We start from the raw sequence: 27,962 nt of genomic DNA, 5'->3' as shown, positions 1-27,962 counted from the left end.
GACCGCTACTCTCTGGATGTGACCGTCCAGCCAATTCGACTCATCTGCCGAACAATCCATCCATCAAATCCGTATCTCGCCAATTTAGAGAGAGGGCTGTTATGGGGGACCGTGCCAAAGGCCTTACAGAAGTCCAGCTAGATGACAGCCATAGCTCTTCCCTTGTCCACTGATGCAGTCACTCCACCGCAGAAGGCCGCTAGGTTGGTCTGGCAAGACTTGCCCTTGGTGAAGCCATGCTGGCTGTCTTCTCGAATCACCTCCCTGTCCTCCATGGGCCGTGGCTTCTAGGAGGACCTCTTCCGTGATCCTCCCAGGCACAGAGGTGAGGCTGACAGGTCCCCTTCACGAGATCGGGTTGCTCAAAGCCCCAGCCAGCCTGCCCGTGAACACTTCCAGGGATGGGGCACCCACACCTCCCCTGGGCAACCTGCTCCCGTGCCTCACCACCCTCGTGGCCAGAGGCCGTTCCCTCAGCCCGCCCTTGTGTGCCGAGTGCCCCGGCCCCTCACCAGCTCGAAGGCCCTGGGCTGGGCCCACACCCCACGCATCACTGCCTTTCCTGGGCCGGGGGGACCAGGAGGGGACAGAGGAGGCCAGATGCCGCTGCCAAAGTACCAAACAAGAGAGGAGGAAAGCATTTTTTCTGTTATTTTCTTGGTTTATTGGTGGCTGGTTTGGGTCTTTTTAAATAGGGGGAGGAGATGTGGGATGGGAAAGAAGGGCTGACGCCACCCGCGGCGATCACCACAAGAATTGTTGATGCCGGCAGCTGGAACGGGTGAGCCCGCAGGGCGGCCAGGCGCAGAGGCTGGGCCTGTCAGCTGATGGCGGTGCGGCGGCCACGCCAGGCGCTCCTGCGATGTCGGGCGCTCCTGCGACGCCGGGCGCTCCTGCGACGCCGGTGCCGTGGCGTCATGGAGGGGAGGCCTGGCACGGTGTAGTGGTGCCAGGGGAGCCACGCTGCAGGTGGATCCACTTCCATCGGCTCTTCATCTGCGGGTAGATCCACCTCCATGGGCTCCACGCTGTCAGCCACATGGCAGATGTGGCTGATGGTGCCCCCCCTCTGCTGCCGCCTCCTTTTGCTCTGCGGTTGCTGCAGCCATGCGTCTTCTCTGCCCCCACGCAAAGACGGGCAGCCGTATACTTGGCTCTTGGGCCTCTTGTTTCCAGGCATGCTTGGAAGACGAGGCCCTCGAAGCTCAGTGAATTGTGGGCCAGCTGCTCTGCTTTTATAGGGCCCGGAACAATGGGCAGCGAGGTGGCTTGTGCCATCAGGAGGCCATTGTGATGGGGGTGCCCGTGGCCAAATATGGCTGTCCTGGGAGCTGGGGGGCCTGAAAGATGGCCTCATGTGGGAGAAGGAGGAGGGTCGGGGGGGCGGGGGGCCCCTTTCCTGGGGATTGCTCCCCGGTGCCCTTCTGCTGCCCCTTGGGCACAGGGACTGCCCTCCACCTCCCCTCGCGTGCCTGGGCTCCAGCCCCCTCCTCAGCTCGTGCCTGGGCTCCCCTGGACGAGACGGTGGCAAGGGTGTTACAGGAGGGTTGGGGGTCCCTCAAAGGGATCAAGGGGGGCACTTGATGCAGCCCTCTAGAAGGGCATTTGGCCCTCTGCATCCAGGGACGCGCACATGATTGAACATGAACGGTCTTACTAGAAAAGGAGCTTCCAAAGCTAATGCCTAGTAGATGATGGCAGGACTACTGCATTTGCCCTCCAAAAGCGGCTGTGCCTCTACCTATTAAAGACGAGAGAGACTGGAAAACGGAGCTAGAAAACACGCTTTCACTACAACAAGCAAGGTGCTGCACAAGCCTTGCTTTGGTAAGATTTGGGCACCTCCGTAGCAAAGGACAGTGCCACTGAAGGATTCCTGAACAATTCAGGGCTACTGACCTTTTTTACAAAGGCAGTTACAGGATAATATCACACAAAGCTGAAGAAATCAGCTTCCTTGGGGGGAAGCTTATTATAATCTAACCAAGCAGGATCAGCTAAACCTTTCAAGGGGCATTTAAGAGTTCTTTGGAGGAAGACTCAACTCCACTGCTCTTCCCTGTGTCAACGATTACAAAGCCCTTCTGACTTGCCTTGGGCAAAGTATATGTCAATTTGCAGATTCTCCTTAAAACAGCAAGATCTGGTCCTCCGGACTTCTCTACATCAGCCTGGTTTTTGGCAACCTGAAGCAACTGAAGCTTGATGCAGTGTACTGAAGCATAGGATTGTAGAATCACATTGGTAAGATGGAATGGTTTGTGTTGGAAGGGACCTTTAAAGGTCATTGAGTCCAGCCCCTCCTGCAAGGAGCAGGGACATCTTCAACTAGAGCAGGTTGCTCAGAGCCCCGTCCAGCCTGGCCTCAACTGTTTCCAGGGGTGGAAACATCTCCAGCCTCTCTGGGCAACCTGGTCCAGTGTGTCATCAACCTCATCGTAAAACATTTCTCCCTTGTATCTAGTATGAATCTACCCTCTTTCAGCTTCAAACCACTCCCCCCTGTCCTATCGCTACAGGCCCTACTAAAAAGTCTGTCCCCATCTTTCTTAGTAGCGCGCTTTAAGTATTGAAAGGCCACAATCACGTCGTCTCCCCGGAGCCTTCTCTTCTCCAGGCTAAACAACCCCAGCTCTCTCAGCCTGTTCTCATAGGTGCTCCATCCCTCTGATCATTTTTGTGGCCCTCCTCTGGACGCGCTCCAACAGGTCCATGTCTTTCCTGCGCAGAGGACTCCGGAGCTGGATGCGGTACTCCAGGTGGGGTCTCACCGGTGCGGAGCAGAGGGGCAGAATCGCCTCCCTTGACCGGCTGGCCACGCTTCTTTTGATGTAGCCCAGGATACAGTTGGCTTTCTGGCCTGATGACTAAGATTGTGGAGTGTGATTTTTTAATAATCTTAAACACCTGGAAAATCTAATGTGTGACAGAGACTTTGGGTTTAATGTAGTTTCAACAGTTTTGAACAGTTTCGTATAATAAGGTATATTAATATAATAGTGATGTAATGATATCAATTGGTTATTTTGCATACCTATATGTGTTGGGGAGGGGAGTACTTTCATCAGATTTTGCTGATTTATTGCCTTAAAATGATTCATAGAGAAAGCCCAATACTGGAAAAGTTTTATTGGGCAAAATTCCTTTGGGAATTTCTTTGGTTGCTTGCATGCCTACCCCCTCCGGAGCCTCCACGATACGTCATCTATCTTTTGTGCTTCTCACTCACTACTCTGTAGCCTCTCCGGCCTTCCTTGTTGCTTATTTTGACAGTCAGGCAGGTGGACAGGTGTAGGATTAGATATCGCAGGCCTGCCAGGTGCTCAGTTCTGTAGGTTTTATCTTTCCGTTAGAAAATGTGAATGCTTTTGGGTTTTTTTTCTGATTTAGAGCAGATGTGAATTTCAGGATGTCAGATTTCAAAATCTGGAGCTGAGCAATGTAATGGAATGATTTTTCTCCGACCAGCCCTGCCTTTGGCAGGAGCTTGTTGTGGTGGTCCACCACAGTCTTGTGGGGTAGAGCCCCCTCCAGTTCTCCAAGGAGCAGAATTCTTGAGTGGAAGCCAACAACATAGGATGGGCTCACAGATCTCATTGATGTCTGCTGCACTGGGAAGCCTTCATGTATGAATGTCAGTCCTTAATTAGTTTCCTACATAATGGATAATGTACCCTAAAGGATTCATTCACTGTGCAGTGCCATCCAGGCGGCCACCATGTTTGCCTTCACTGTAAACTCCCAGAGGAATGACTGACTTAGGTAATTGGAGGGACCAGCTTTTACAGGACAGTCATTAATACCCTCTTTGTGAGTAAAGCTCTCATGTTGGTTACCTGCCACTGCTTCTCAGTATCTGTTTGCCTCACAGCTGCAGAAAACTCTCTGACCATGTTGTAAGTTTTCCTGACACTTCCTAAGCCTTGAGAGTGGATTCTACTTACCCGCCTTTGGTTGCACACAGAAGCAAAGGAAGGAGATTGGCTTAGCTCTGAAATGGAGAATAATGCTCTCCAGGTTGTTTACTCACAAGATCATCTTTTCAGAGGGAACTGATAAATTAGAAAAGATGAAATGTGTAATTTCTTCTGAAATTATCTTTGAATACTGTAGACATTACCACGTTTTAGAAAGGAGTGAATATCTTTGTCTCATTAAAAAAACAAAAACAAAAAACAAAAACCCAAGGGAAAAACATCGCCATCCCAACCTTATTTTTATTATGCTTTTCTAAGATTGTATTAATATCTGGAAGATTACCTTAGAAATACTGTCTCTTTTGTGCAGGTGCTGTATATGCACATTGTGAAAACAATTCTCTGTCTCCAGGAGTTTATAATTAAAAATCCCAACCTGAAAGGGTTTATACACATGCATCTTTTTATGCCATGTGAAATTAATGGGAACATTTTCATGAGATTGAATTAACGTTGTTGGGGATCAGGGCCCAAGTATGTGGATCAGACTGTATGGAATACCTCATCTGCATAGAGTGCTGTTAGAAATAATGACTTAGTTTTCATTACTGGGTACAAAATCTAAGCCAAGTGGTGGTTGTTACTTTTGCCAGCCATGAACATCTTACCAATCTTGAAATCTGTATCATGTCCTTAGGCACCAGGATCTGACAAACTCATTTTCCCGCTGAAAATGTTGTCCAGGATTGCCAGAATTTGCTACTTGTGTAGAAGGTAACTACAGATAATGAACTCAAACCAAAATGCAAAATCTGCTTTCTTCAGTTCTAGCAAAAGAGTTCTAGATTGGATTATAAAGATAGTATGTGTGGGGGGAAAAAGTGACAAAATATTTTGTTTCAGGGTTAGTATTTATCATGAAATGACATGTCTTCCCTTAGAAACTGTATTCCATAGAAACTGTAAAACCACCTGTAAAAAGGAAAAAGGAGCTTGGCTGTTTCACATCGATAACATCTCCTATCAGTGTTGTAATTCTTACTGTATTTTTCTTCAGTTTTGATTGTTAAAGCAGCTCAGGGAGACTAGGTAGTCTCTTTTGCCTTTATTTTCAATAAATTGGTAGCTTAATTTTACTATTCCTTTAAAAATCCAGTAAATACAACTGTATCTTTTTCCTATCCTGTCCTAAATACATAGGTAGGCAGTGAGATCTGTTAATAAGTTGCTGCATTAGCAAATTGCCTCAGATATCATCTCTTCAGCAGCAGCGTGTTTGATCTACGTATTTGTGCCTGTGTTTACATGCCTACTGCAGGGAGAAGCCTCACTGAACACCTGCAGCATTGACCCTATCGTTGGGATCAGTGTTTTGTTTGTTAAATTCTTCACAATTATACTATTATTTTAAAGGCCAGCATTGTTTTTAGGTTAGTTACTGTACCTGTAATGCTTCATTCTTGCATCATGAAGGTGTTTCCAAGAGGAGTTAAGACTTGTTTGTTAATCTCATTTTACAGGTGTCTTGGAAGGTTATACTGTTTGAGGCAAAATAGGTCCAGTATGCTGCCAATGGACAAAACCATGTTTCATAGAACAGGTATAAGAGAGGGAGGGAAAGGAGCCAGCAGTCATCTTATGCAGGTTTTCTCTTGATCAGAGTGGTTCACAGTCTTCCATATCAGAATCGCAGAGGTCTTTTCTAGGTGACATCTTTTACCAGTGCAGCAGCAGTGGAATGGGAGAGTTGTCGTGGTCCTCTGAGGTCCAGGCCGAGAACTCCTGTTCTGCAGTGTATGTGTAAGTGCAGTCTCCTTATCCAGACAATACTTTTCCCTAGTTTCTGCTCATTTAATTTACTGTTTGTTGTGGTCAGATACTTTGTGCATTAATGGGTTGGTTTTGTTTGTGCGTATATTTTACTGTTCTAATCATTGAGGTTGGTTGAATTTTGGTACTGAAAGAGAAATCAGACTGACTGTTAGGGCTGGATCTTCCCTGTGGCTGGCAGAGATGCGTTTTCAATAAACGTACTTCCTGAAAGCCATGTCATTTGTCATCTGGATCCATCTGCATTGCAGGTAGTGTATCTCCAGGTCAGGGTTTTTTTTTTTTTTTTCCTTCCCTATTTGCTCCTATTCAGGCACTTCTCATCAGTCTGCTTTAAATACATTTTAGCATAGCTCACGTAATACCCAAAGGCTACTGTGTGTTTGTGCTCCATCATTCGTGTTTATTAAATTCAATTCTCTCTTTTGAGGCATAGATATTCTTTCTAACATTGTGTTCAGAGTTTGTGTGTTTTGAGGGAGGGCAAGAAATAGTCTGGCCATCCACTCTTCCCTTAGGTGTTATTTTCATTACCTGCAATTTACTGCTGTGTGCTATCTTATTCACCTCTGTGTAATTGCAGAGAATGAATCTGTACAAATATTAGTTCAACTGATCTTTCCAGGGCAATAGTGGCAGCCCCGTGGTTTGGGTTATTTAAAACATTCAATGTGCTTTAGGGAATAGTTTTGCTTTTCCTCTCGTTAGATCTTTTCCTGGCTTCTTACCATCCTCACTGAAAGCTGTCAGCCTAGACATTTCAGATCCAAAACTGTAGTTTCTTTTTCCCAGTGACTTCAGTTTTGTTCCTGGAAGGTGTATAGCAGTTTTCTGATTGACCTCAAAGCTGGATCTCATTAATACAAAGCATATCTACAGTATCTGTAGAGCTCCTGTTGTTCCCTTCGGCACTGGGAGTCTGTTGGGCTGTTTGCTCTTGGTCAGTGCTTGGTTGTATATATCCTGTAATATACCCATCTTCTAATGTATTTTTACCTGACTATGATGATTTTTTTTTAAACTTATTCTGGATGAAACATTTAAAAGACTTGATTTCTACAGTTTCTATTGCTTTCAATATCCTTGAAGTTGTAACAATTGGACATGGATTTTGATGAACTGCTAATTAAAAGAGAGCAAAAATACAATTCTGTGGTCATGCTGAGGATTTGGCTGGAGTTTAGCTTAAAAATTATCTACCTGGAATTAAGAAAAAAATTATGAATGTGTGTTCCCGTTGTTACATTTTCTTTCAGTTTATCTGCTTGTATAATCTGCCACGTAGCGCAGTTGGGACACTGATGTTTTAGTTGTGTGTGACATCTGAAAGGAGGACACTATTCACAGAATCTGGAAGGGGCTTCTGGAGGCTGGAAAGGACCTCTGGAGTTCTCCAGTCCAATGTCCTGCTCACAGCACGGTCAGCTGTGAGGTCAGAGCAGGTTGCTCAGTGCTTTATTCATTTGGGTCTTGAAAACGCCAAGGATGGAGACTGCACAACCTTTCTGGACTGCCTGGTATTAGAAGGCTGCGGTTAGGTCTCTCCAAAGCTGTCCCTTTTCCAGGCTGAACATGACGAGCTCCCTCAACCTCTCCTCACAGGACAGGTGCTCCATCCCCCAGACCTCCTCAGTTACCCTCTTTTGGGCTTGCTCCAGTAGATCAACATCTTTCTTGTACCAAGGGGCTCAAAACTGGATGCAGTTTTCTATATGGGGTCTCACAAGTGCAGAGGAAAGGCAGGATGTTAATCACTTCCCCTGATCTAATGGCCACGCTCCCGTCAGTACAGCCCAGGGTGCTGTTTGCTGCCTTCGCTGCCAGGGCACACCGCTGGCTCATGTCCAGCTCGCTGTCCACCAAGAACCCAGGTCCTGTTTGGCCAGACGGTCCCCAGCCTGTATTGTTGCTGGGGAGTCTTCCTTCCCAGATGCAGGGCTTTGCGTTTGTCCTTGTTAAATTCCATAAGGCTCCTGTTGACCCATTCCTCCAGCCTGTCAGGGTCCCTCTGAACAGCAGCCCTGCCCTGAGTATATTGACTGGTCCCCCCAACTTGTCACCTCTGCAGATGTGATAAGGGTGCACTCTGTTGTCTCCTCCAGGTCGTTGATAAAGATGTTATGTCTTGCCCAGGTGCAAATACTTATCATATGACTGAGGAAGGATGGAAAAGAAAAATGTTAGCAAATAATGTCCTGCATTGACTTACTGGAAAAAGAGAGTGCTAAAAAGTTTTTTGTTGTTCTTTTTAAATCCCCCAAACAGAACTGTTGGACAAACATAATGAGCATCATAGATCTTAATGTACAATGGACATTTAGTTAAACGTTACTGAAGCAAATAGGACCAACAATTCAGGAAGGTCTTGTTCATTTACTGATTTTTAAGCTGCTTTGCCAGCCAGGATTTGAAAAGAAAATAAAGCATTTGGCTCTGTAATTATTTGTGCAACTACAAATTTAGTCTCTGCTTTCAGCCATCTGCCCTGCAGGCATTACTTTTAGTGCCATTTGGATCATTGGCACAGTGTATGATCCTCTGCATCTTCTTGTGTTTTGTGGCTGACTTGGTGCTGATAATTCTGATACAAATACCTGTGTTCATATTCCTGCCTTTCTTCCCCTATCTTTTTGCTTGATCTCTTTCAGTCTTTTTAAGGGTCTTCAGAAGAGCTGCATGGGCAGGGGAAGCAATGCTGTATTCTTGGACAGGCACGCTATTATTTATTGTGCGAGATTCAGAGTGAAACAATTTTATTCCTCTGAAGCGTCACGTGAAGAAACGCAGTCTTCATTTCTGTAGTAGTTGCAGTGCTTGTACTCGACTGGTCAGTCCAGTGGTAACTGATAGGTGTACCAGTAATGGTAGGCTGTTGCCCTCTGCCCTATGAGTATGGCATGGGAGAAATGAAAGAGCTGCTGCTGTTGTTGCTTTTGGCAGTAGAAGGGCAAACTAAGATTGAATGTCCTTGGGCTGCTCCTCAATGAAGAAGATGGCCAGACTTTTGCTTGCTTAGATGGCCCAGGAACTCATTTTACCATAAAGCTGCAGGTTTTACTCTAAATCAGATGACTGAGCAACTGCTTTGGGGTCAGAAAACCTTGGTGATTCCTAGCATGAGGGGAGCCTTCACAGTCTTTCAGAGGATTTGTTTCATTTAAGTCTTTGATTAGGGTGTGTGTCTGATATAATAATGTTCTCCCAAGAGGCTTCTGGTGAACTCAGCGTATAGTGTACATGGGGGAGACAACCTTATTTTAAGTCGGGACTTGCAGGTGTTGGGACTTCATAGAGATTGCTGGCTTCACTGGTTAGGAATTCATTGAATTTCACTTTGAAGAACCTAACTGTGTGCCATTCCTTCTGGAGCATGGCTTCAGCCTGCAGGTCCCTGACCCTGTTAATGGGCTTTTACAGTAGCATTTCATCAGTGCTGCTGGAAAGCTTGTTCCTAAAGGCTTAACAGTAACATTATCCAGAGCAGTTGGATTTTATGGAACTGCAGAGACTTTATGGAAGTATAGAGATTATAGAGAAGTGTAATTGGGTGAAAATGACAGATGGTATCCAATAAGCCAAGTGCTATCTCTTTGCAGGAATTTTTTTTCATATGTTTTTAGAGACGTTGTAATGTTCAAATGGTACGTTACACCCATTCTTGTCCTTTTGAGTCAGCCTTGTTCTAAAAGATCCCGTAACCCGTTTCTCTTAACACAGCAACATACCAGCTTTCTTCACAGCAATTGTGCCTGGAAAAGATCTGAGTGATCTTGAAGATTAGTCTGGTACGGTGTATTTTTTTTTCTTTCTATCTGGTTTGATCATCCATTGTTTTTGAATTGCAGTTGACAATATGGCAGAAGAAACTAGAGATGAAAATACCTCTCTAATTTTCCATTGCTTCTGGTTTAGCGTTGTAAGTGGGAGTAATATTTTCTTATCCAATTCCTCATCTTTTTATAATGTGAACTGTTTGTTCCAGGAATTTTCCCTGACTATGTACATTCATTTTGCTTGTGCAAAGGTCCCTGATTTCACGTAGAGTTTTTGGGTGATGCTGTTAGTAATGTATTATCATGAAGCAGCAAAAGGAGTAAATGCAAGGGTGACACTTTTAAACACTGTATGAAAGTTTAGTGATAGTTTATGTCTTTGCTTGTTTGACCAGTAACACTTCTCACTGCAATTAGTGCTGGGCTGCAGAGATGTGATAGATGTGATTTTGGACCTTTGTCCTGGTAAATGTTCCTTTATGAAGCAGTGTCAGGAAGGAACAAAAACATTGCCTCATTTGTCAGGCAGAAACAACATAGCTGCTTTACTGTGTCAGACTTTTTGTTTTAAAAAAATAAATAAAATCAGTGACTACATGCATCTTGTACATTCTAATTGAAAACATTTCTTAGTTATTTTTTCTTGCAGTGGCTTACTGAAATGTGAGCAGTTTGCATGTTCAAAGAGTAAAGGTGGAGTACTTGCTGTGAAATGCGTTGTTATTTGAATTAAGGCTTTTCCAATTTTACTTAAATCGAGATCAGTCCATGTGGAATTACAGTAAAATGTAGCAAGATGTTGATTTACAGAAGCTCCCACCTTCAGCTCAGAAGTAAATTGTGGAGCTTCATGTAATCATGAAGCTTCATCCTTAAAACCTGATTGGTTTTGGGTTTCTCTCTAAATTATTTTTGAGGAATACAGATTATGAAGAGCTTAGAATACTAAAATTCTTGCTTATATTTTTGTCTTCATTATGACATGCAGCAGTGTAGAAAGCCTGGTTATTTTTGGTAAATTGAATTTAATGTTGAAGCTGCCTCTGTAAAATAATTTTTATGTCTTAAAAAGGTGGTATGAAAGGTAACACTGACAAAAAGGTTCATTTAATGTATTTCCCTTTACAAATAGGAGGTGGGGATATTTGCATCAAAGGCCATGTTTAAAATGTGAAAATATGCTATATAAATTTAATACTTAAGTCTCTGTGAGCCTTGGTCCAGGCTGCTAATATGAATCTTTTAAGATTTAAGCCCAACATCCAATAAGCCCTAATAGGTGGGTTCCTTGAGTTATGTATAGATGGATGAGTCTTCCCTGGAGGAAATATATACAAACTCTGATTAGTTAACTGAATTTGGACTAGACTATTCCTGCAAACCTGAAGTGCTGTTTACAATATTATATATAGTGTAAAATTGCTTTTTGTTTTAAATGGGGTCAAAGCCATAGCCAAGATTCCAGGTGGATACATGATACTTGATCAAACAGGAGTAAAAATGAACCTTGCTGGATCTTCAGGATGCTTCACCATGCTCAGCAGATTGCTAATATGTGTGCATTCTCTTCAATAATTCAATTTTCAGGAATTATAAAGTTATATTCCTCTATTAAGACTGACTGAGTTTCATGCTGCTGCTGGGATTTTCTAGCATCGCATCAAACATGTAGGCAGAATTGTTCTAACAGCCTTGCTCTCTATGAGATGATTTCCTGCAGTGGTCCTTCCATGTTACAGCTATAGTTTTTCCACTGTACTGGGCCTTTAGTCTCTGACCATCCCAGTTATTTGGACCACTGAGTGACAAAACCTTGGCCACTTCTGAAACTGGGCAGGATAGGCTGGGTTCTCACCGTGTGCACAACTCTTCCAGAGGAAAGAGCAACTGATTTCGGTTCTTTTCAAAGACCAGGAAGGGCAAAGGCTGTGCTTCTGCTACAAGACTTTTGTGTTTTCCAAAGAAAGAATAGGGTCGGTTCTCTGGATTTCAGCTCTTGAACCCTGGATCATCTGTTAAGAGTGCACGGACTGTCAGACGCTGTGGCAAGATCGTCCACTAAATCTTTCTGCAAGGCTTCACTGAAGTGTGAGAAAGGGTCAGTGGTGGTTACACGCTTGCATCTCAGAGTCCACTGCAGATGTTTTTAAGGACAGCAAGAGTGAGGGCCTGATGGCATTGCTATGGAAACAAAGCTTATTATTTTTATTTATTTATTTAGTCATTCCGCCATCCATCCATCCATTTATTTATTTATTTATTAAAAACCTGGTGTCCCTTAATAGGAAATCTTGGGAGTCATCGAGTCTCAGGAGAGTTCTTCCATTGAAAATCAGGGAATGTGAAATATTAGCTGCTAATCAGCAACTCCAAGGTCCACTAGTCCTGTAGAAAATATTAACAAAGTACACAGTCTCAAACTAGAGTGCTCTGCTATTCTAGCAGAAGACTATATAGGCTCAATTGGATCCTCTTTTTATTTGGACTTGCATAATGATTACTTAGGCATCAAGAAAAGACAGAACTGCAGCTTTTCACTGATGCTGGCATTGAGTAACTGTTAAAATAGACAGAGTTGGTGGTAATGAGATTACTTTTAAGGCCTTTTTTACACTGTGGAGGATTCAAGAGAGTGGTGTGTCTGTCTGGTGGGAGTAAAGCAATCTAGTCCAAGTCCAGTAATCTGGAGGGGGTGAGAATTGTTGAAATGACTGTATTCTGCTGAACCTCAGTATCATTGAAGAAAGCTGGAGCTCAATTTTAGTTGTTGAATGTTATGGCTTAAATAATGCAAGGCTTGTAGTCAATGCATATTTACAAAAGGATTGTGGAAAACAGCCCAGAACTTCATAAAATATGAAGTGAGAGAATGAAGGACCTGGAAGTTCCAGACAAGCTTGTCAGCTGGTTTTCAAGGCATGCTGCTTTTGGTGTCAGCTGTGATTGCATATATTCAGAGGCTTTAAAAACAACGTCTTGCAGTAGAAGGGCAATATGGAGAGGTGTTTTAGTATTACAGCATCCACAGTTTTTGGATGGAGGTTCATTTTTTTGGCAGGCCTTTGGTGTGTCTGATAGTTGCTTTGCATTCGTGGAATACTGAATCAATGCAAATCACACACTGCCTCTGACTGGGTTTGCTATGGTTTGCTTACTTAAACTGCCATGTTTCCTGTGGTAAGGCTGGGCATAAAGAGACCTGAGGGAGCTGTGCTTGTTTACCTGAACCTGAATTTAGCTTGTTGTGGCTTCCCAGGGAGTCACAGGTAAGGTTTAGAACCCAACCGAAGACATTTCCCTGCTCCCTTGTTCCATGCAGTGTGTTATGCCAAGATACGGTGTGATGGGAAAGCAGAGGAAGCTAGAGTCATCCGGAGCGCTTAGACACCTTGTCTGTGATACAGAATTTAGCGTTATAGCCAATCCAGCATAATACTGATAACCATTATATTCACATAAAGATAATTACTGAACTGGTAGTTTATGGGAATGTCTGAGATATGTATATATAGCTCATTTAACATATCTGAGGGAGTCAGCATAGTCTGATTTATAGAGCAGAAGATGAGAAGAGATCAGAGTTTTCTCCTTAGCTCTGCAAATGACTGGTGGAGTGGAGCAATATTGGCTCTTGACCTCCTTGGGTATTATAGCTGTATATGCGTTGCTGCCTCTGCAGTTCTTATGGTCTGTATTAGCATCATTACATGGTTTTGGCTTTTTTCAAGCATTGTCTTAAATGAGGAGGATTTGTTCGGGTCATTAAGCCTGAAACTTTATACTTAGGCATCTTTTACTCAATTGTTTGGCCAAAGATATCTGTTTGGGTAGTTTTACTTTCTAGCAGTGCGGCTAATATATACTGCAGTTGTAGTGAAGCACTTGAAAAAAACCTGATGTTGTATACCATGGTGGAATGTGTGTGTGTGTGTCTTCTTTTTATAACTTGTTTCTGTAATTTATCGAACAAAGAATGCTTGGCATAAAGCAGAACCTTTTGGTGAGTGTGAGGGTTTTTTTTCTCTAATTTTTTTGTGGACTATGAGTAATGCATTACCTCTAAAAGAGACTGTGTAATTTCATACCCAAGGTACTTGTACAGCATAGATTCATTCTGTGGAACATCAGCCTTTTGTAACACATAACCTGAGTATAAATTGTAAAAGGCTGATGCTACAAATAATGCCTAATTATAGGTCTTTGATAATGCTGGCATTGGAAAGGTGGCATTCTGCATGCCTTTATTAGCTCTCCTATCTAACTCTACTATAATGTTACTGTCTCCTAAAGAGTATATATTAATACCTGGGAAGTCACATTTTTTATGAAATTTCCATTGTGATACAGTTTGGTTGTATGTAGGTCAGAATCCAGGCTCATTTGTCCTGGATTTTTTCTTTTTTTCTTTTTGATTGTTAAGAGTGATTATAAAAAAAGACTAATTTTTTATAAAAATATGTTGTAAGAGAAAATGCATTCCACTTGTAAGAGGCTATTTTTTTGGTTCTATAGAACTGTTTTCCTTGTAGATGATATATTACAGTTTAAAAGATTTAATTATCTATGTTCAATGTTTAACCATAATGTTCTTACAATAGAGACCTTTGTTCTCTAGAAAAATAAAGTGTAGTCAGTAGTTTCATAAAATACTTCACAAAAGTAATTTTCTGATTTCAATGCAATTAGTTTTTAACATCTAATTAATGAAAATGATTGAATGTGCAGGAGCTAATCTCCCAACTAGCAACAATTAGCAGAAAGAAGTATGGCAGTGCACAATACTGTTTGTCTTGCCAGTCTCTAGAAGTTGAAGTGCATGGCAATCAGCGTGACTTTTCAGATATTCAGGAATAAATTCTAGTTTTCAGGGTGCAAAAGATTAGACAGTTAATTTTCCTAACATAATTTTAAATATTGCTGAGTTGCTAAGCAGCTCTCTTACACTCCTCACTCTTTATGTGCTTTATATGCAAATTTTCAATCAAACCCCATTGCCGTATACATTGACATTTTGCATTAGAACACAGTGGAGAAGAAAACAAGCTATAGACTGTCGATTTTGCATTGCTTTGTGAACTGGCTGAATATATATTTTTATTGAAGTTTACATAAACCAGAGTTTTTCAGTTTTTCATGGTCTGCATTTAAATTCTCTTGAGCCAACTTTTGCAGGTGAGGGCAGGCAAACTTCCGTGGAACGTGGTGAGAGTTTTCTGTGGATAACTCCTGCAAGAGTTTGCTCCAGTGATTGCTGTTAGGTGGTGTTTTGAGTGACAAATTTGTTCCAATTACATACTCTTTGTCTTTGCAGTGTTCTGGATGATGAGGGGAGCAGCCTGCGTCAGCAGAAGCTTGACAGGCAGGTAAGATTTTGGAGGGGGACCTACTTGCTCTCTGAAGTCTAGATCTTGGAGTAACGAAATCACTGACACGTATATCTGGTAACTGATAGAAATTGCATCCTTATTAGGGAATGCAAAAGAGAGGTCTATGGAGGTTACAGCTTTCTTAGAAGTCTAACTTCCATTAAAATTTTTCTTATGACTGTGGTTTGAGTGATTCTCATTTCCACTGCCTTGGACTTGTTTTAAGCTGACTTACAATGTATTTGTTACCCCTTTGATGGACCAAAAAGGACAAGAGGTTCTGGCAGACATGCCAGCCAACAGAGGTTTACCATAAAGTTTTTACGTATTTTCCTTTTCGTTCCATGGATTTAGCCCTTGTGGCTGTAAACTAGTGGCACTATGTGCTATGTTGCCTATTTTCCTACTGTATTCCTACATGACTTGTACAAAAAAGTGATTCAGAATCACTGCCGTGAAATCTCAAGGAATTTTGCCATCAAGTTGTAATGGGGTTTGAGGTTTCCACGTTTTCTTTGATTTTTCTGTGGTCCCCTTTCCACAAAACTTTGTCATGTTTATAGTTAAACCTTGTGAGTTTAATTTTATGTTTTTCTCTACATTTCTTTTCCCATTGTTTTATCAGCTTGCATGTCTACTAGCATCTCATTTTCAAATTCAAATACTTTCTATTTATGCCATAATCCTGTACTAGATTCTGATCATTTTGAAGTCATGTTGAGGTGTTCTGCACAACTTATGAAGCTGAAAGAGTCCACTATCCATTCTTGTTCTTCAGTTTTAGTCCTTTCTAAAAGCAAAAAATCACTGTACAGGAGCAGGAAAATGGTAAGGTAATGGATAAGTAAAATCAACCGTTCAGTTCTCTGAGGCTGTGGAAGAGGGCTCAAAGAGAGAGGTGCCTATGCTGCCATCAGATGCTGAAGGTTTTGGTTTTCAGCAGATCTAGCTGAGAAATGCAAGTGTTTAATTAAAGTTCATCTTGTATAGTTGTTAAATTAGGCTCATGTCCAGCATTATCACTTGATTCTAGTTTGCAGATTACCTGCTTTTAATTTACAGAAACTTAAATTGGCATCTCTGCCTCATGCCCTTGCTTACCCTCCCATTGCTTCACAGCCAGTACTCTCGCACTGTTGTTTTCCCAAGGGTTATTTCCAAGCAAGCTCTGACAGCTGGTAGACTGCTCAGGAAGATCTATTTTAATTATTTGCTGTTTTCAGCAGAAGGGGTTTTAGCACTGGGTTGGTTGTGGTTTTTTGGAAAGATTTCCTATAACCCGATATCCCAATATCCCACTTGCCAACTGCTGCCACTGGAAAACTGGAGAAGGTGTAAAGATATCCATTGTTTTTCATCATAGATTGCTACTGTTTGGAGTCCAGTAATAGATGCTTTTCTTTGTATTTTCCTCAGCGAGCATTGCTAGAACAGAAGCAGAAGAAAAAGCGCCAGGAGCCATTAATGGTTCAGGCCAATGTGGACAGTCGCACAAGAACACGCAGAATGAAACATTCGGAAGAACAAGCACCATTGGTTGAATCGTATCTTAACAGCAACAGCAGCACCATATATCATGGTATATGAATATGACCTATTACATGTATATTTACTTTAAGTCATACTATGATGCTTTCCATGTTAAATTTATGCTGATGAGAACAACGGTGGTTGTTTTGGATTTTTTAGTAAATAATTTGTATCTTTCACTTGTGTTTGGGGATAAAAACATCAGAACTTGCAATGCTAGCCTAACAGGAGGGAGCGAGGTAACTAGCTGCCATTTCAGTGCTGTGGGGAAGGGAGAGTGGCTTGTCCGTTCTGCCATGGATATTTAAGTATCTTCAGCCTTGGTTCCTACTGAAGTAAAGCTTATGTTGTTCCACTCTATGTAGTTCTCTGTACGTAATTTTGCTTAAGCCTGACAGTGTTAATGATAAATTTGAAACCTGTTAACTAATTTCAGCTAAGTTTGAATATAATAATTTCAAAGTACTGTGTTTCTGCAAGGTTCATTAAAATAGGTGAGTAGGTAGAGAAGAACATTTCAAGCTTGTACAATGTGGTCTACGCTTTTTTATTAAAGCTTACGGAGTCCAGGAGGGACAGAGACACTTCAGGTATCACAGCCATAGGAAAAAAATTATAATGCCATTTCTGTATTATTAGACTGAAAAGAATTTAATCATCAGAAATAAATCCTAAGAAAACCAGTCATTACTTAGTTCTGTGCTCATATGGCCCATGCTTGTTGGCCCCCTAATGAGAGTAGGTGCATACTTTTCCTGAGGATTTCCAAGAGGGAAGCTTGGGTAACCCTTGTTCAATATTGTGTCTCTTGTAAATCTCATTCCAGGTTGGTAACACCTTCAAGAGTTTTAGAGAACAGTAATTTTCAAATTTTCTATTTTTGCAGATCGTTAAGTCAAATTTGATTCATAAAGGAATCATAAGCCTCAGTAGCAAAAGGCTTCCTTCCCTGAGTATTGGTGGGTATGTACTACACAGAATTCGTACAAGGGAAAAAAGACAGTAAAGGACATGAGCTGAAATCTACTGCTACTGGGAATGCAGTTGGCCTTTTTCAGGTTGTGAATGCTACTAGATGGCAGAGTACTTAAGGTTTAATGTCTCTAACCCAAAACCTAAGATGCCTTTGTGAATCTACCTCTGGAAATAAAAAACAAACCAACAAACCAACCAGTATCCTAGTCTTAAACAAACAAACAAAAATGTAATTAATCATTCAGTTTAGATCTCTATCAAGTATACTGCACATGCAATACTTTTTGTCTGCCCTATCATTTCATTTTCAGTTGGTGATCACATCTTTCAACATGGTGATGGCAGGTATTTACTGGACTGACTAATCATGCTGTGAGAAGTGCAGGTTTCAGAGTCTCTACCCCTGCTTTGCAATTGGTGGGATTTTTTGGTGTGGTTACAGCTACAGAATTTATTGTTAGAAACTGGAAATTGCATTGATTAAATGTTAAGGCTTTGTTAATAATGGACCTTTTTTATCTTGCTTCTGAAAGCAGATAGGCTACCATAAGTGATTTCAGATGGAGAATTATTTTTTCTCTTAGTATTATTTTAATTATGTTTTTCTAATAAACATTAAAAGAATTAGTAATATTTCTCTCTCTTTACTGTCTTTTTCTCAGGGCCTGTGAAGAAAATTTTGAAGAGGAAAGTAAATTTCTTTCCAGTCTGGCCTAAGAATTTGCTTTAGCATTTTTTTTTTTTTTAATCAGAGAAAACAGAATTTTTCTCTTTTTCCTCGTTCACTCAATAACTTATCAAAGGTACAGAACTGTTCTAAGAAATAGTATCTTAAGGTACAGAGGTGCCGTCGTATATTAAAGCTTCTGTATTGTCAGTTGAACAAGGTTTTAATTTTCACAGATCAGAGAAACAGACATTATCGTTGCATAAATGGTAGTGAATTTCATATCTGTACTAACTGAGCTAAATTTTGCAACAGTTTGCACCAGAGTGGACTTTCTGACTTAGGTGAGATTAACTGTGCTCTTAAGGTAAAAGTGACCCTTCCTGTAATGTTATACCACACCATTTACTGGAATACTTGCTAATTTATTCTCCTTAAATCAGTTTGTTCTAAATTTGTCTCTCAAACCCCTTCAAGATTTCACAAGGTTTCAAAGAAGTAGAAAAATATAGTAATGTTTCTCATATTCAACCCAGAGTTTGTTAATCCCTGGGGACAGCTGTCCTTGTAATAAACTGTGCAGTTAGCAAAAGCCAACTTAGGAGAATTTAATTACCTAGTAAGGTGTTTTATTGCCTTGTAAAATCCTTTGTTAGGAACGTTGCTTTTGAAAATATTGTAAGAACTCCAGAAGTGTCCTTTTTTGGTGCGGTCTTCTCTGGGAATGTGCTTAGTGTCTTAGGTCACACTGTTTGCATGGTATGTAGTTAGGTTTTGATGGTCATTTTTAACTATGGTATTCAGCTTCAGGGTTGGCACTTTCTTCCCCTTCAATGAAAACATTTGTATGTGGGAGTGTCGGATGCATGAGACAGCTGGGCTGTTTCTAAAGAGCTATTCTGCTCTTTTCCGTTTATTTGTTTCTGTTATGGGCACGCTGATTTTAAGTTAAGAATGACTCTTTGATGGGAGTTGACGGTCTACTGAATGAACTACATTGCTTGGATGAGCATGTTTGTGAAATCAATTCCTGTACTGCAAATGCTACAAAAAGAACACTTCTTTCCACCTATCGTCCTACTCTCTTTTTATCCTTGTACTAATTCTGTGTAGCACAAAAGTACTTGTTGATTTCAACAAATAATTGGATGCCTGTGTGGAGATATCTCTATGGTACTTTGAGCAAAGTAGGTCAGAGATACCATCTCAGCAATTCTGAGATGTTAGGCTTTGTGCACTGGGAAATTTTGTTTCATACGCTGCCATAGCTTATACTGATGCAGTTATCTGTGCTGCAATGGTTCCCTGATGGGCAACTCTACTCTGGAATAAAAACTCATTTCATTCCAGAATAATTGTCAGAGTGTGGAGTAAAAAGTCAAAGTCACTTTTGTTCTGGAATAGAACATCGGCCTGGTGAGCTATTTGTAGGTAGATACAGTGGAACAGCATATTTCGCTAGTTAAGTTGATTGTAAGTTTTTCCACATAAAGGAGCCCTTGGCTGTTTTTGAACCTCTGCAGGGAGTTGCAGGGTGATTGCTGCTAGTCCTCTGGCTGCGCGTGTATTTTGCTTCATCTAGGTTGGAGCCGAAGGGAGGTGCAAATAAATCTAAGATGCAATAGGATGGAGGAATATTCATTAAGGGCTGTGACTGAGCTCAGCTGGGGCAGCTCAGAAAGGGGATAATACAGATGGGGCTTTCCTACACTTGTGTTGCTCAGGATTGAAGATACTGGGACCAGTTTAATTCAGCATGAAACTGAGCAGGTTACAAGGCTCTTCTGAGTTTCTTTTTTGTTAGTTAAAAACCAATGAAATGGCTCTGCTGAAAGCCTATCTCCACAGAGTAAGGAGGAGTATTGCCAGGATCACCATACTTTTTCCTAGGTACCTTCAAAGCAGCGAGGTGACATGTTGGTAGGATGAAATGGTATCTCTGTTCCCTCCAAGTGTTACTGGCAATTCCTCTGGGTGCCGTGAGACTTTTAAGGAGATGGGTGCCCTTCTACTGAGGAAGTGATTCTGCAGAATTCACCATGCACAAGTCTCCAGGCAGATCATTTCTTAGTTCCTGCCCACGTTTCACCTACAGGTAAAAGTTTTCAGATCCTGTAGCTTCTAAATGACTTGCGTGTAGTATACCTTTTAAAAACTTTTTGGTCGTTGGCATAATGCCTAATAAACTAAAACCAACAAAAGTATTTAAGTTATCTGTGGGAACTGACATGAATTAGGTTGAACAGGCCAACCCGAGATAAAATGAATCCTTGGTGCTCTGGTCCATGAGTTGTTAGTTTGAACTCAAGTATTAGCCAGTGGTAACACAGTGCTTGTCTGTCACCATCTGTAGATCAGGTAGGACCAAGCATGCAGGAAATTGCTTTTGTTACTTGGAAAGGATTATAGAAATATATTTCATGGGAACAGAACCTCTTGTTTTATAATCTGTGTATTTAGGAACATACACACAGTAGTAGAAGTAGTTTCATGGCAGCATTTCTGGATAAGTTCAGGACAAAGCTGAGTATATGGAGGTAACAGAAAGTGTTCACGTAAAATGATGAATGCAGTGTGCTTTTTTTTTTCTTTTGTGTTTTTTTTTTTCCTTTTCTTTCCTTTTTCACCCCGCTGAAATGGAGGTATTAATATAGTTTCGAGACCACACTTGTAGGTTAGACCCTAAATTACCTGCCTGCCATTTCAAGCAATAGGTATCCTTCCATTAACTTCCATGATGTTTGGCTCCAGTTGTTACTATTACAAATAATGCCTCTCTCTCTTGCAGTACCAAATACAACTTCATTGCTATTTCATCATTATAAATAGCGAAATAAGAGCCAATAACAACATTTTGTATTGCCATTAAGTTTATATTGTATATAAAAGACAACAAAGTCATTTATTCACTGGAATAAATTTAATCCTTCTGTGCAGGAGAGATCACTTACAAATTGCTTTGTCTTCTCTTTCTTGTGTTCTTGTTTATTTTCGATTTGGTGCCCTTCATAAGGACATATTGCTAGCTGTTTGTTTGAAGTTTTTATTAAATTTTGCTTGCCATTCTGTAATGCCTCACAGTTACATCTGCTGGTTTGTTTTCATGTATTTTACACCACTTATTTTGTGAAGTTTGTTGAAAACCTGAACAGACGTTTTAGCCTGATATGACATTGCAAAATTCTGCTATGAGTACAGCTCTTTTCAATCTGGATTGCAAATACATACTGAGTGTTCCTGGAGCCAAGTAGCATGCAGAGATACACTAGTTACTGCAACAATTTAATTACATTATTTAATTACATTTAATGTGAATTATGAAAGCCCATTTTTACAGAGAAGAGTAATTTTACTTCTGTGAAAATGGTGAATTTCCATTGGGGAGCGATTTTTCTTTTCACAGCACTGAGGAAGGCAGTGATTTGAATGAGTGCCAGATATGCTTTCATTAATATTACCATACTTTGTTGCAGCTGTGGCTTTTTTTTTTTAAAGGCTTGAAATTAAAAATGTTTTCAATTAGATACTCTCAGAGTAATTTTCATGGCAACTTCCAATTTAGAGATTTAGATTAACAATGTGCAAAAAGGCAAAATTACTTTCTTACTTTCCTTCTTTGACATTTGGCAGCACATCTAGATGCAATGGTTGTGTGGTGTGTTGAACAGACTTCTGATCACAAGTCATAGCTCTGGATTGTTAAATTTGACGTGTCATTCTGCTCCTTTATCATGAATGATGAGAGAGAGTTTTCTGATGGCTATCAAGCTGTCAACTTTATAAGATGACATCAGTTAACCATTCATTTAAAAACCCATATATTTGCGTATTCATCAAAACAGTGCCTCGCCATCCCCGTTTTCCACCGACCTTGAAATGAGAAGGTATTAGTTTGTTTTTTGAAGATAGCAAGGAATGTTCTGTGCACAAGACTATTAATACTGAGAGATCAGGCAGCACTCCAAGTATCATGTGGGCAAGATACTTAACTTCCAATAGGCATATATTCTGAAATCTCCCTTTCAGCCGCAGTCTCTTCACCTTCATCCTTTGAAGCATCTTTTTGATTTATCAGCAGTCCTTACTATGCTAGTACATTTCCAAAATAACAAACTAACCCGGCAGCAACGATCAAGAGCAGCGGGTAGCAAGTGGTTTAGAGGTCTTTTTGTGGTTCTTGGTACTGAAAGATTTGAGAAGGGAGTTTAGAGGCAATTGCTCACAACTGCTTGAAAAACCCTTCTCTTTGCTTTAAAGTTCCACTTACAGTATATTTACTTTCAGTTACCACTTTACAGCTAGCTGTTATTTTCTGTCCTCTTGACAACCTCGGTGTTGGGGAGCAGCAGGGGCCAGGAGGTGAGGGTGACCCCAGCATGGGCAATGCCCTTGCAGATGGGGCACCATCCCACAGGCTCCGAACATGGTGGGCAGAGCTGGTCACTGCTAACGGGATCCTCAGCGGTACCAGACACGGCAAGGGATGAATTGGGGCCAGGGCCCTCCAGGGTGCCAGTCAAGGTGGAAAGGATATGGGGCCAGGAGACGAGGCTGCAGCATACATATGAGAGGTCCATCGAGCAGATGAGCTACCTACAGCGTAGTGCCAGGATCCTTCCAGGAGGCACAGCTTGGGAGCAGCGTACCTACAGCATAGCCCTGGGCTGAGCTGGAATTGAGCCCGTGGCCCATGGGCAGGGTGTGGGTAGAAGCCCCCAGAGAGGCTTGTCAGGGCAATTAAAGCCTACTCATGCCCTCAGGGCCCCAATACACAAAATAGTTATGTAATTTATTACTGTCCTTAATCTTCCTGGCATAGGTTTTTCATGGATATTTTTAGCTTTCCTACTCAGTTGTCTGCTTTCCCAAAGAGTCTAATTCATTGCTATTAACTCTCCATTTCACATGCTCCGTTTTCTTTCCCCCTCCCTGGGGGCAGACAGCAAATACATGGCGGTTAAGAAGAATCTTTTGTTTAATTCCGTCCTTTGTTCTTTCTGAGGAAATCTTAGAGCAATGAGCTTTTGAAAATGTCCTTAAGCAGCACCAGGTTCTCAGGTACACTTTTTCCTTTTTACCGAGCCCATTCACATTGAGTTTCACTTATGAGTATTTTCACCTTTGTAAAATCAGCCTGATCAACACACCAGTGTTAGATACATAAGCTGCAAGGAGCCATAGGGAATTTATGGGCAATATAATTTTTTGGGAATCTCGCATCTTACTGTAAGTTACTAGTTGCAGGGGTAATGCCTTCGATTATAAGCGTTTTGAAGCAGAAATCAAATCTTTGCATGTGCTTAAATAGTGCCCAACATACCAGAGTCCTTGCCCTAATTCAGGCCCTTGTACTTAACTAATTGTATTGTCTATATAAAAATAATAAAAATATTTCATTGCATTGGAAAATAGACTGGGTTTGCCCATCTTCAGAATGTTTCTAATAGAATCCAGTGTCTTTTAGGTGATTGTAGAAATGCTAGACCAGTTCAGAATCTAAGTTGATCAAATAAAGTAATAATGAACGATAGCCCAAATAAGCAGCAAGATTCACTAAGGCTAGAACTTTACAAAGTAAAATAGCAACCCATTCTTATAGTGAAACACAAGAGCATCACAGGCAACAGTAAGAAAAGGACAACCAGTTTGTATAGATTTGTTAAGGTACACCCTGACTGAACTGTAGTTTGTCTTTCTTTGCATGATATGCATTCTGGATTTCACTTTTACTGTTGAGAGGATGTTTGTAAATAGAATTAATATTTGCCTTATACAGTTGAGCTAATGATTTGCATCACATACCTTATCGTCTGGTTCAGCCTCCTTCTAATTAAGGTGTTTTCCAGACAGACTGCACAAATTTTTAATGTATCCATTTAAAAAAATCTTTTTCTTTCTGTGATTTTTCACTCACTTCATTCTTTGCATAATGCACTAATCAAACCCACTTTTTTTTAGCACATGGTATTTTTATGTAATAGGGATTGCTAAGTTATGATTCATAGATTTTTGTTGTTGTTTCTTCCTCCAAGATCATAAGAGTGTGCAAGCACTCATATGAAGAAAAATGGTCATGCAAATGGAAAAAAAAATTCTGCATTTTCCTTGCATGCTACTTGGAAACTAATTTCCTGTGTGAATGTCTCATCATGAAGGCCAGACGGAAAAACATGCTTTTCATTTTCATTCACTGAAATATGTGTGGATAACTATCTTTCAATATTTTTTTTCAATTCTGTGTTGACTGCATCACAGATTATTCACTTACTTACAAATTGCATCCTTTTGTTTGATTGTGCATGGTAGCTTTATCCCTGTACCATGCAGTGTTGTCCAATGCAGAACTGGTTCATGGGAGAGGCTTCTTTTTCCCACTTTTAGCAGTTAGACCATTGGTGATGCAAGGCAAAGCCAGGATGTTGCCCTTCTCTGCGTTGATGCAAGTCCTTCTACACTCACCTTGTATTATGTTAGTAGACTATTTGTTTGTTGTTCCTCTCTTCTTTTCAGCTCAGATCCTGCATTAATATTGCTATCTGTGCTCTTTTCTGTCTCCCCAAAAGTATTTTTTTGTAATACTGTATTGAGGTTAGTAGTCAGTACTTGATTTAATGAACATGGATGAATAACACTAAAATTAAAATCATGTCATTGTTTTATTTGAAAGCTTGCCATTTATCCCAAAATGATTTCTTACAATTTATGAATCCAAATGAGAATGAAACACCAGATCTGAGAGTCCAGCATTATTTGCTGTTTGGAATTCTGTCTCACCACAATACACACTCCTCCATTTTTCTCTTGTCTAAATGCAAATTTTAGTACAAACAAATAATTCTAATAGAAAAGGAAAATCTGTGGGTTTATTTTTAAGTGAAGATTTTAATAATTTAGGGTGGGGCACATGGAGTATCGGGATAGATTTTCAAATGTAGTCTCCTGTTGGTTAAGATAGCTATCAATAGGGATTTTTAAAGTTGCCTAAATTTCTTTTTTGTATTGAAATTAATGCATTTTTGACTGACAGTCTTTGAAATTCCATCCTTGTATAGCTGCATTTAAGGTCCTTAATTTATTTGTCCTGTGGTACTGCTATCATTGTTTGTAACTTTTTAACATGCAACTAAGGACATAATCATATTGTCATATCAGTGAATATTATCTAGGGAGGCCAGTTTATCGCATTTTCCTTATTCAGGCTTTCTTGTGGGGAGCCGTAAATTGTTTTATGGGGCTATCTAGAGTCTGGAGAAAGCAGGTTAGAGTTTGCCTCAAGGTTCCCATCCTGCTGAGAAGGGAAATTCTTGTCAGACTGTTACTTACTGATCCAAAGATGTAGTAGAGGGCAGAGGGGAGGACATTTGATCCCCTGGCGACATGTTTGAGGATAACCATTGCCTCTACGAATTGCTCAATTATCCCTTCATCTCCACAAAGACAAGGCTAGAGGAGTGATGGTTCAATAAGCTCAAAGCTCCACATGCTAATGACCAGCTGCAGAGCGAATACAGAGGGTATTAGAAATGGTTGTTCTTACAGGCCCCCAGGACAGGAGAAAGCACTGGAAAGAGAACGCATTTTTTGTTTTACTTTGCTCCACATCTAAATCTGTTGGACCCACTGAGCAAGGCAGGTCCACAGATCTCTCTCTGTAGGTCAGCAGGCTTCAGAAGACAGCCCATTGCCCACTCTTCTGCAAGGATCAAAGTCTTGGCTGGCCCTGGTGACAGGAACTGCTGTGCTGCATAAACTTCACTTCCTACCACACTTCAGTGGGCAGCACTTACACCTGAGGTTATTTGGGGAGGTTAGAGCTTACAGGCAAGGGAAGACCCATGCTTACCCTGTGCTTAACTGCCAAGTATTTAGCCAAGTCCCCTGGAACTCAGTGCTGTCCTGAACTGAATTTGTACAGTCAGTAGCAAAACTACATAATTTCTTTGATATCTGCAGTCACAAGAGAAAACATTAGGGAGCGGATGAGCCTTAGCTGAGGTCTGCTATTCGCTGAATAGTTAATAGCTAAGAATAAGATGGTGGGGTTTTGTGATGGAGATGGTATTTTGGGATTTGATTTGGATTTATTTTTGAGGTAGTGCTTTAAATGTAATGTGAAAGCTCAGAAAAGCATCCTTGAGAAACAGGAAATTCTGTGCCAGTTCCTTTCATGAACGCAGCTGCACATTTATGGCTTAAATCTTATTTTGCAGCCTCCATCACTTATGTCTGAAAGTCCTGTTTACCATAGACAGCAGCGATGGTATATGCTCAGAACGGCTGCTGGACTGAAATCTTGTTCTCTGCCTTATAGAGTGAAGCAATGGCAATATTGCCTTCTCTGTCCTTTGGAGCTCCATCACTGTACTTATAATCAGATATCTCTTGCTGAAAGTTATGAGACAAAAGTAATTCAAAAAGCTCCAGGCTTTTACTTGTTAGATCAAAGGATGGCTGACAAGGTAGTGAAGATAAGTCTTTAACTTTTCAATTAACAATGTCAGAATGTTTTATCCTTTGCTGATTAATCGTTGCTTTGGACCAAGTAAATGATGCTTCATCTGAGTGAATGAATATGGCCATATTTAAAAGGATTTAGAGAACTGTTTAGTCATTTACTACAGGGAATTTGTAAAGTACTGAATTTAATTATAACGTGGATTATCATCTTTAAAACAATAAAAAGAACACACCCTAGTTCTTAAAGAGAGACTGAGCTACAAATATAGGACAGATTGCTGGCTTGGCAAATCACACGTATTTAAAGACTGTGGAGCAGGGACTCTGGTTCCCTGCTTAGTCTGAGGCTGCCATGCCCGTGGAAATAGGACCCAGTGTACTGCCTTTTATGTGCCATTTTCCCTGGCGTCCTGTGCTCTCGCTCCTTTGGTTATGTCTTATTCATTTCCAGTGCTCCTTACACTCAGCAAAGGGACTGCAATCTTGTGAGTAGTGTATGATAAAGACAGGAATGAGGAGTTGGGCAGTGAGAAGCTGTTTCTATGGGCTTTTAGTCACTCCTCTACTAATTCAATGTATATTCTCTATAAAACTTGAAATCTTCCTCTGCGTAATGAGAAAAGGAGCCTGTATTTACTGAGCTCCTCAGATGCTCATTGTGTTGTGAATGTAATGCTATTCATAACAGATTGCTGTGCTGGGGAGGGTAGCTGTGGGTTTGTAAGCTACAGTCTACACAGACATGGCTAAATCTGTTTCATCTTACTCCTTGGAGAATCTCCTTGGTGTTTCTATTGCTATTCATGTGCATGAAGGATTTGGTAAAGAGGAAAGTTGCCTCACAGACCAGAAACCTAGGGAGAATTTCCCCCTTCAAAGAGAGGTTACTGGCAGTCCACACATCATTGAACATCATTTGGTCTTTTGGGGGTTTTGAAGTTTGTCGGGATATTTTTAAAGTCATTTTATGGGCAACCAGTTCTTTCCAGTAAGGTTCCTTAGTGGACTTTTTTTATCCTTTTAAAGAAAGCACTTTAGTTTTGAGAAAAAGAAAGGGATGGTGGGATGCCCCAAGTGCCAGGGTGATACTCCTCTGAGATAAACCACAGTCACCACGTGAAGCCAGTGGGGCTCAGCGATTAACAGTGACCAGCAGCTGGCACCAAAATCTCTTGGTGCCCACCTACAGGTTGTTTTGTTTGGGATGTGAAGTTTGATGATTCCTTTATGTATTTCACGAAGGTAGTTGCTTTTAAGCCTTTGTAAACTCAGTGTTATTTCACTTCAAGGCTTGGCCTGGCCAGAAGAAAGAGTTATTGTGTGCGTTGCTTTCACAGATTCAAATATTGACCTCAGTGTGTGTCATGCTTTTAGAAAATGATAAAGCCTCTTTTTACTTTGAAAACAACTAGCATTGCATGAATTATGCTGATGTTCACAGTTTATG

At 41.0% G+C, this 27,962-nt stretch overlaps 1 protein-coding gene across 8 annotated transcripts in view; it reads left to right on the top strand.

The window, feature by feature from the left end:
- The window catches only part of TUB (TUB bipartite transcription factor), a 182,600-nt gene that overhangs the window by 112,831 nt on the left and 41,807 nt on the right, over positions 1-27,962 (top strand). For 7 of the 8 annotated variants that reach the window (XM_087745586.1, XM_087745585.1, XM_087745584.1 and 4 more), the window contains exons 2-3: positions 14,832-14,883; positions 16,303-16,465. In XM_087745586.1, the coding sequence (XP_087601712.1) occupies positions 14,832-14,883; positions 16,303-16,465 (215 nt within the window). Of the gene's footprint in view, positions 1-4,632; positions 4,692-14,831; positions 14,884-16,302; positions 16,466-27,962 lie in introns of those variants that run through there. The other variant, XM_087745581.1, reaches the window with a different exon arrangement.

This window comes from Nipponia nippon, unplaced genomic scaffold (genome assembly GCF_047370975.1).
Source record: "Nipponia nippon isolate SJK-2023a ecotype South Korea unplaced genomic scaffold, ASM4737097v1 scaffold_10, whole genome shotgun sequence".
In the NCBI taxonomy this organism is placed as follows: Eukaryota; Metazoa; Chordata; class Aves; order Pelecaniformes; family Threskiornithidae; genus Nipponia; species Nipponia nippon.
The sequence above is the reverse complement of the archived record's forward strand: the minus strand, read 5'-3'. Positions and strand labels throughout refer to the sequence as shown.